The sequence below is a fragment of the Scomber scombrus genome, chromosome 23 (genome assembly GCF_963691925.1).
Source record: "Scomber scombrus chromosome 23, fScoSco1.1, whole genome shotgun sequence".
Classification (NCBI taxonomy): Eukaryota; Metazoa; Chordata; class Actinopteri; order Scombriformes; family Scombridae; genus Scomber; species Scomber scombrus.
Genome location: NC_084992.1, coordinates 2,033,793 through 2,043,673, shown reverse-complemented (window position 1 = coordinate 2,043,673; position 9,881 = coordinate 2,033,793). Strand labels below are relative to the sequence as shown.

The 9,881-nt window shown below is 36.7% G+C and overlaps 1 protein-coding gene across 1 annotated transcript; it reads left to right on the top strand.

Moving 5' to 3' along the window:
- The first annotated feature begins 4,781 nt into the window (after positions 1–4,781).
- On the top strand, positions 4,782–6,911 carry LOC134006286 (serine protease FAM111A-like). Its single transcript, XM_062445372.1, has 3 exons — positions 4,782–4,811; positions 4,977–5,033; positions 5,121–6,911. The coding sequence occupies exons 1-3, from the start codon at positions 4,782–4,784 to the stop codon at positions 6,909–6,911; spliced, it is 1,878 nt and encodes a 625-aa protein (XP_062301356.1).
- Positions 6,912–9,881: the final 2,970 nt, after the last annotated feature.

The following is a 9,881-nucleotide window of genomic DNA, read 5'->3' as shown; positions in this document are numbered from 1 at the left end:
TAAATAAAAAAACATGCATTTAATAATGAATGCTGGCTTTTGTCCAATACTCTGCAATATTAGCATTTCATGCATAAGGACAATACTAATATTCATATAATATTCATATATATTTATTTCACTTTAATCTGCGAAATAAGAATATCACCTCTGGTATATTACCACTCAATACCAATATTACTCTTGTAAATAATGTCACGATATAGTATTATTATTATTATTATTGTTTTTATACTTATTATTTATTGTTCTCTATTCTTTTTCTTATTGCTGCTCTTATATTCTATTTTTACTGTCAACTTGCTGCTGTAATAATGCACATTTCCCCATTGTGGGTCTAAGAAAGAATATATTATCTCATTTATTTATTATTATTATTATTAGTAGTAGTAGTATTTTTATTATCATTATTATTAAAATAAGCAGTGGATGAAGTTACATTACAAGCCAATAGTATCGGATCTGAGCAGCGCCATCTTGAAAATTTCAGGTGCATGCTGGGAAAAATAAAAACACTGATTCTACTTATATGGGCATCAGGAGGAGCACGAGGCGCCCTCCTGAACCTGTGAACCAATCAACCTGTCAATCACGACGTAGCCACGCCCTAATGCATACCCTGCTTTATCGTCACATATAAAATCAGGGAGGCCAAAATGTCCCAAATGAACATCATACTGCATTGAAGAAGGCTTTAAACTAGCGATTGAGACCATAAACACATTTTGAAAACGTTTACTGAGGTTATAAATCAAGTGAGAAGTTGGTGAATTCTCCATTGACTTGTATAGAGACGGAAGTCCTTTTGACACCAAAACGGTCGCCCCCTGGTGGCCTTTTGATAGAATGCAGTTTTAAATTACTTCCGCGTTGGCATCATTTCAGAGGAAAGGAAATCCCCGCCTGTGTAAGACGTAAATATCCCAACAACCCTGGGTTACCAAGCAACCAAAAACCTAACAAAATGCAGGCAGTGATGGAAACTAAGTACATTTACTAAAGTGCTGCATTAAAGTACAACTTTGAGGTACTTTACTGCAGTACATCCACGTGATGCTCCACTACATATCAGAGGGAAATACTATACTTTACTGTAGTATCATCTTGTCACCTGTAGCACCCATTCTGTTATGTAATAATTTGTATGAAGCTAAAAATGGTCAACGTTTGCTGCAGGTGGAGTTTTTTTATTTTTTTATTTTGTTTTAAGTTAGTGCTGCTGATCATCCATGATGTGAAATGTTAGTGGTCTCCATGGTTGATCAGAGTTTAATATTTAAGAACAGGAAATTAAACATTTATAATAAACATTTATAAAACCTTGTCAGTATGTCAGAAAATGTTCATATTCAATCTCTTTAAGGCAAGGCAGTTTTATTTATATAGCACATTTCATACACAGTGGCAACTCAATGTACTTTACATAAAACAAACATTTAACAGAAAAAAAATTGGAAATAAAAAAAACATTGAATTTGAGAAATAAAAATAAAACCCAATAATAGTCAATACCCCCCCCCCCCCCCCCCCCACACACACACACACACACACACTAATAATAAAAACAAAGTACAGAAACATAGAAATAGAGAGAAATTAAATACTAGAATAGAGCATTAAATATAAGGTTGCAGCATAAAATAATGATTTGCTTTAAAATCATTAAAAGGACAAAGAGTGCAAATGAAAGATTAAAATTTAAAGTGCTTTGAATGATCTCAATCATAAGCACAGGAGAAGAGAATGAGAGAGGAGAGGAGACGAGAGGAGACCAGAGGAGAGCAGAAGAGAGGAGAGGAAACAAGAGAGGAGAAGAGAAGTGTTTTTACCTGGATATAAAAATATTCACAGTTGGGGCTGATTTCAGTTCTGCTGGTAGTTTGTTCCAGTTGTGTAAAAGCTGCTTCACCATGTTTAGTCTGAACTCTGGGCTCCACTATCTGACCTGAGTCAGTAGATCTCAGAGCTCTACTGGGTTTATATTCTACTAACATGTCATTCATGTATTCTGGACCTAAACCATTCAGTGATTTGTAGACCAAACTCTTTAAGTGACTCTTCTGGTTTGGATTCCTTGGTCTGAAGACGGTTTTAGGCCAACATCAGCAAAGAGTGAAAAGGTGCTGTGTTTGAGTTCCTTTGTTTCATATCTGGTAACCTGGGGTGTTGAGAAGGGCGTCAACCTGATGCCACAGAAATATGTGTAATGATCACAACCTTGTAACGCTGCATTTTGTGGTGTTGGCACGTAATGTGTTAAGATTACGTGCCAACACAACCACAGAAAATGGGCTGTGCACCAAATTACACAAAACGAAACAAAAACAGACTCTCTGAACCAGAATGCAGAGAATCCAGTACTTCAACTCAGCATGTTTCCTTAAACTCTGATAACACATCATGGTAATTTTATCACTTTGTAAAGTAAATACATTACATATTGGTAAATTACATATTTAATTAAAAACATTTTTTAAAGAATGATTAAATATCAGATAATAAAGCTTTAAAATCTCCAAGTGGAAAGTAAGACTCAAGTTTGAAGCCAGATTGCAGCTCATTTCTTTTAAAAGGTGCAGCGTACCTGAAACCAGTTCTGCCAACATTAGTGCCAACAAGAGGGATGTCTAAGGTTCAGTAGTTACTGGATTTAAATAAGATAAGACTGACAACCTTTGATTCTATACAAGAGGCCTAGTTTAATTTTAATTCTTGAGTCAATCGTCGACTGTCAAGCCAAATCCCTAAACATTTTTATGAATCAGCAAGAGTAACATGGGTGCTATTTAAAGTTTTAATTTCCGGATAGTTGGAGTCTCTGGTGGAGATAGAGAAAAACTGTTGGTCTTTTCTGCATTTTAAAGTAGTTTGTGATCATTTCTTATCATTCCTATATGCCGCTTTGTCCATTAAGGCCAATCAAATAAATGCTAGTGCATATTCCTTGTAGATTACACTCCAACATCAACAGAGTAGTAGACAGTGACAGTGTTTATCACTGTGATCATTTAAGCTGTAAACACCCTGTCTCTTAGCAATACTATATTATTGTCAGCATTTTTTTGATTTTTTAGATCACAAATCAGAATTGTTGCTGGGGTTTTTTTTTATCAATCCACCAATCAGCTTATTTTATGATTACCATCTAATTATCACTGTATGTGATAAACAGCTGTGCAGTGTTTTGGTATCAGATCAGTCTTCAGATAGGAGTCAAGGCACTAATGTCATTGTCACATTATTGTCATGTTTCCCATGGTTACACCAGTTGTTGTTGCCGTTAGAAACTGATAGAAATGTTTAAGATAATGCAAATGACTTGTAACGTTGGATGAACCACTCGGATGAAACTGGTCAGGTTTATAAACTGCTAAATCTACGTAAAACCACGTCACAATACAACATCATCCTGCATGGTGCAGTGTTGGGCAGTCAAAAATGTGCAGGTGTGTCTTCCTGGCAGATTACTTTGTTAAATGAACATGGTGATGACACTGTTTACCTTACAGTCAGTGTTTGTCACTTTGATAACTCAGGCTGTAAAACCCTGTCTCTCAATATGACTTATTTATTCTTAGAGTTGCAACTAACAGTTAATTTCACTGTAGATTCATCTTTCTTTTTTTTTTGATTGATGAAAAATGCTTGAAAAGTTTCCAAGCCCATGGCGACTTTTCATTGTTTTCATTGTTCAATTAACAATCCAAAACCCAGAGACATTTAATTATAATGACATAAAATAAAGAACACACAACTACAGGATATACCTGCTGAACAAGGAACACACTAGTATCACTGTCACATCATTGTCACGCAGTGTTCCCATGGTTGTACCTGTTGGCTCATTATGTAAATGACCTGACGTGGGAGGTCCAACTCCAACCAGTCAGTTTTATAAACAGCTAAACCTTCAAGCTTTGTGTCTGAACACCCCGAAGATCGTGCAGAGCCATCGATTAAAGCCAAGGTGAGACACCCAGGTTCATTTTGTACATATACAGTATGGTTTTATGCTGTTGTTTTTTTTATTATTATCAATACATTATGGACCTGTGTAAATTAGACAAAATAACATGTTTTGGCTTGTACTGCTGTGACCTGAAACATATAGATCTGAGAGAATAACAAAAGATTATATTGTTGTTATTATTATTATTATTATTATTATTACGATCATCATCATTATTGTATAGTATTACAATTTTGTAATATTAAGATGTTTTACTTTATTCTTGAAACATCACTTAATAATATTGCAACTGATTCTCAAAATATAACATTGGCATTAATACTTTGTTGTAAAACAGGGATTCCACAAAAATTTACATCTTCTATCAGTTGATCAAGTCTATAAAAAGCTATGTGGATTCTTGTAACATTTAATATAAATTAAATTTTTATTGTTAATAACCATCTTGACATTTGCCTTGTGTAAACACGTGTTTTTTTGTCAGTTTATTACACATATCAGGGAACTTCTTAAAGATGTTCATTGTTCCTCATCTGCAGACTGAAAAAATCTGAGCTGGTGCCCACTGCTGCTTTCACCCAGAGGAACCTGTTTGTGCACTGCATACCAAGGTCGTTACCAAGGTGTGTGTGTGTGTGTGTGTGTGTGTGTGCGTGCGTGTGTGTGTGTGTGTGTGTGTGTGTGTGTGTGTGTGTGTGTGTGTGTGTGTGTGTGTGTGTGTGTGTGTGTGTATTAAATATGTCATGTCCTTTACAGGGCAAAGGTGGCATATCTAACATCTAACCAGCCCACATCCAACCCAAACATAAACATGGCAGAGAAACACCATGAGGGACCCAAGGTAATTACAGTACAAACCTTATGTGTAAGTTAGATGGAGAGACATTGTTCAAGTCAAGTCACCAGTCAACCAATCAACTACCATCTTTTGTAAATCTGAAAAAAGTTTTTAAAATAAAATAAAATCTGCTCTTAAAAAGTAAATGTAAATATGTTGATTTTGCAGACAGTTGGTACATGCAGTGAAGTCAGAGTGAAGACAGAAGATGATCGGGACTGTATGGTGAGTGGACACTGTAAGTACAATGAAGATTGCATTTTTATCAACAAGGGCATCTAACTTTCAATTTCTCATTCTGATTTTCTGCAGGATGGACATTCACATCAGTTCAAAGTGAAATTTAATGCCAGTGACCGTAAAGAGTACACCATTCACTGTGATCAGCCTCGCACGGTGCTGGAGGCAATAAAATCAAGTAAAAAATATAACGAGCTGAAGTGTACTGATGAAAACATTGTAATTCAGCTCGGTGAGCAAGACAGGGAATACGCTGTTGCAACACATTTTCCTTGTTCTTGCCTAGAGGATGGGGCTTTACTTATCATATCATGTAAACCAGAAACGGTTGTAGAGGTCCTAAACAAACCCTCTGAAATAGTGCAACCACGAAACAGATACTCTGTGTTCTACATTGACACACTGGGAGGACGAAAAACCAGAACAAAGGAGATTTTTAGAAGCCCAGCAATGAAAAAGTTTAAGTATTTGTGTGTCTACGGAGAGAAAGGGATGACTGTGGAAAATTGTCTGAAAAGAGACGGTCGCTTCATTGATGACCTCAGTGAATTTACTCTGTCTGACAATAACAATCCGGAATGCTTTACCGAGCATACGCAAAAGGTTGACAACTTACATACAAAAAGATTTAAGATATGTCTTCCACTGAACAAGAATACAAAGGCAAAAGATAAAAAACAGCAGGAAGTGCCATGTGCATCAAATAGCTCACAAGGCAAGACTGACTCAGTACCAGTCTCAAAAGTCGTAGAAGTAGCAAAGCAGAGAGGAACCAGTGTGAAAACATTTCTGGATAAAAGTGTCTGCAGTGTGAACAGCAATGTGAACACTGAGGAGATTTATGAAATACTGCGTCAGCAGTTTCCAAATCTGAAGAAATTAATGGAGAGTCGATTCCCAGGTGATTCTTATGAGGAAGCAGTGAATCTGAGGAGGGAAAACTTTGGAAAGATCCAAAAGTCCTTTAGTGAAGTTCACAGAGTCAAAAAACTGCTGGAACTGGGCAAGTCAGTCTGTAAAGTTGTTGTTGAGAATGTTCGTATGGGCACAGGCTTCGTACTGTTTGATAACTTGATCCTGACTAACGCACATTTATTCAAAGATTGTGTTGAAGGAGAAGATCTGCTGGAGGGTATAAATGTGTTTGCTTTATTTAACTATGATGATCCTGAGCCTCGCAGGAATTATGACTGCTTTACTGTTAAGAAAACACTCATTGACTTCAGTGATGGTGAACTAGATTATGCTGTACTTGAGCTCAACCCTGAGGGCCAGAAACCCAACCAAAGTACAGGGACAGTAAAGGTGCCACCAGGGCTCCTGAAGAACTTTGGTCCAGTGCCTCTGAATGGTGAAGCCTGTATTATTGGCCACCCAGCAGGAGAAATCAAACAAATAGATCCCACATGCATCATTGAGAGAGAGAACAGAGGAAAGGCCGTTGATGATCATTTAGAGCCGAACAGAGACACCCTATTCACGCTCCACTCAATCAGTCAAGTGATCATAAATCAAGGCATTAAAAACATCATGATGGGTGGAAATGAAGCAGATAGAGTAGTGACCTACAACACGTTCATGTTTCACGGCTCTTCTGGCTCCCCGGTGTTTGATGCTCATTGCAGAGTGTTTGGTTTGCACACAGCAGGATATACCTATGGGTTTAAAAACCACACACAGAGTGTAATAGAGTTTGCGCAACCCCTACTTACTATATTTAAAAGATTACTGACCAAGATTAAGAAAAGTGGAGATGAGGAACTGTTGAAGAGAGTTGAGGAGGAAGCAGAGGGAAACCCACACCTGAAAGAGGATGTAAAAGTTGAGCCAGAAGTCTTTGATGAGCCAATGGAAACTGAATAGATCGTCAGAGATTCCCAAAACGTCTAAACCCTCTGTGGGATTAAACGTTAAGCTGTGCCACATGTCTTCAGGTTCCCCAACCAAACTGTTTAGTTACTATCAATTACATAACTCCAACCAAGTTATTTAACCAACCAAGAAAATCAATCCATCAATCAATCTTTATTTGTATAGCGCCAAATTACAACAAAGTCATCTCAAGGCACTTTCCACATAGAGTCTAAACCGAACTCTTCAGGTTTATTTTAAAGAGACACAACATTCCCACATGAGCAGCACTTGGCGACAGTGGCGAGAAAAAACTCCCTTTTAACAGGAAGAAACCTCAGAACCAGAACCAGGCTCAAAGTGGGAGAACATCTGCCTCGGGGTAGAGAGGAGAGAGAGGAAGGACAGGAGAGAGAGAGAAGAGAGGAAGGAGAGGGGGGAGAGAGAGAAGAGAGGACGGAGAGGAGAGAGAGAGAAGAAAGGAAGGAGAGGAGAGAGAAGAGAGGAAGGAGAGGAGAGAGAGGAAGGAGAGGAGAGAGAGAGGAAGAATAGGAGAGAGAGAGAAGAGAGGAAGGAGAGGAGAGAGAGAGAAGAGAGGAAGGAGAGGAGAAGGAGAGGAGAGAGAGGAAGAATAGGAGAAGGAAAGGAAAGAGAGGAAGAATAGGAGAGAGAAGCACATTGAAAATCAACATTAAAGTTAGAATCTATCGTCCCGATGTCTAGAGCCCCGGATTACCTGAGAGACACTGAACTGATCTGTGGAGCAACTGAAACCAAATCAAAAGGCTTAGTCTTGTGTACCCATTAGTCCCATTCCTGCTTAGTACCTTAAGGATGTGTTTTTGTATATTCTGTTATGTTTTTGGTACCTTCCGCCATTTTCAGCTGTTTTTCATCAAAATGATTGTACTGACCTGATCTCTTCTAAAGACGTTTTAAATCCGCTTTTAATGTTTTGATTATTTTGTTGTTATCTTTTATATTAGTTTTGATTTTCTGTTTTTGTTTCTTCTTCTCGACATTGCTAATATTGATTGTGTTCTGTAAAGCATCTTTGAGTTTTGTTAAAATCGCTCAATAAAATAAATGTATTATTATTATTATGATTGTTGTTATTGTTGAATTATACAAATGACAGCTGGCTTGTTTAATGTATTATTAATATTATTATTATTAGTAGTAGTAGTAGTGGTAGTAGTAGTGGTATATTCTTTTTTATATATAATAAGCAGTGGATGAAGTTACATTTTAATTGTTAATAGATTATAAACTGATATTATATCAGTACTTCACTGTTTTTAATATTCAACCAATCCTGAGTTGCTGTAAATCGGTGATGTCGTTTAAAACCCGCCCATACCTCTGCGCTTAGTACAGAGGAGATTTTGACCTCATATTATACTTTACTGTAGTATTTTACCTCATATTATACTTTACTGTAGTATTTTACTTCATATTATACTTTACTGTAGTATTTTACCTCATATTATACTCTACTGTAGTATTTTACTTCATATTATACTTTACTGTAGTATTTTACCTCATATTATACTTTACTGTAGTATTTTACATCATATTATACTTTACTGTAGTATTTTACCTCATATTATACTCTACTGTAGTATTTTACTTCATATTATACTTTACTGTAGTATTTTACCTCATATTATACTTTACTGTAGTATTTTACCTCATATTATACTTTACTGTAGTATTTTACCTCATATTATACTTTACTGTAGTATTTTACTTCATACTGTAGTATAGTAGGAGTGGATCAGCAGTGGTGAGACATCAGAAACCAACAGTACAACAGAAACGTTTAACAAACACATCACCGCCATCTAGTGGTCACTGTTATAACATGAACATAGTCACACAGTATTTGATGCAATGAGGTCGTGATCAATTTGTCTGTCACTACAGCAAGTTTCATCATGAAAAAAATAAAAGTATACATCAATAAATAAACTGTATAAGCTACATAAATGAATAAGTTAATGAATTCATTCATATATGAAGGAATAAATCAAAACACAATACACAATTTAATTTACACTAAGACTTATTTATTTATTTATGTATGCATTTTATTATAAATTGTATATTTATTAAGCATTACATTTGTTTATAAATGATTTATTCATACATTTATTTAAGCATGTAATTGTATGTGTTTTTATGTTTAGTTTGGCTCTTACCATCCCCCATACTGGAGGCACTAGGCGGTTTTCTCTCCTAGACCCGCCTTTCTCTGACTGTGATTGGCTGGTAATCCTTGTCTGTGTTACCACCATCCAATCATAGCCAGCCTGCCAAACAAACCCGCGCAATATGAAAGAAACTTCTGGAAAACCCCCTTCGTGTGTATCAGAGCCGGCACGGACAGATGCAGCCAGATGTTCCAGCTCTACACTTCAGTGCTTTACCTTCTGCTTCAGATCGTGTTGTAAAGTAATTGAAGAAAACTCCTGGTTAAACATCAGCTTTGTCTCTGGAGTATTTGTCAGGAGGAGGAATAACCGGGTAAGTCTGCATATTTTACTTTAGTTTGTGATTTATTGGCCAATATGACCAAAATCTTATATTTACATAATGATACCTACCCTGATATGGCACATCTTAACTGAATGGTTAAATATTTGGTCTGTACACCTCATATTATGATATATGACATTATTAGATTATTAACAGTGAAGTGTCAGTGTGTAACATTGTAGATACAGTAAGACCATAAATCATTACTTTGGACCCTTTCACTTTTACCATGTCTATAATCACGATTATTGTCATGACTCATGGGGGGACGGCACGAGCTCTTAAAAAAAAAAAAAAAATTCATTTGCACCGCGACGTGGTTTTCTATTATTTGCACGTCAAGAAAATCTATCCCTATGTGCTGGGGAATTGGCAAATTGGAGCATCCTCTGTTGTGCTCGCGCCCCTGCTTTCTGAGATGGTGCCGCGCGCACAGAAGCTGTG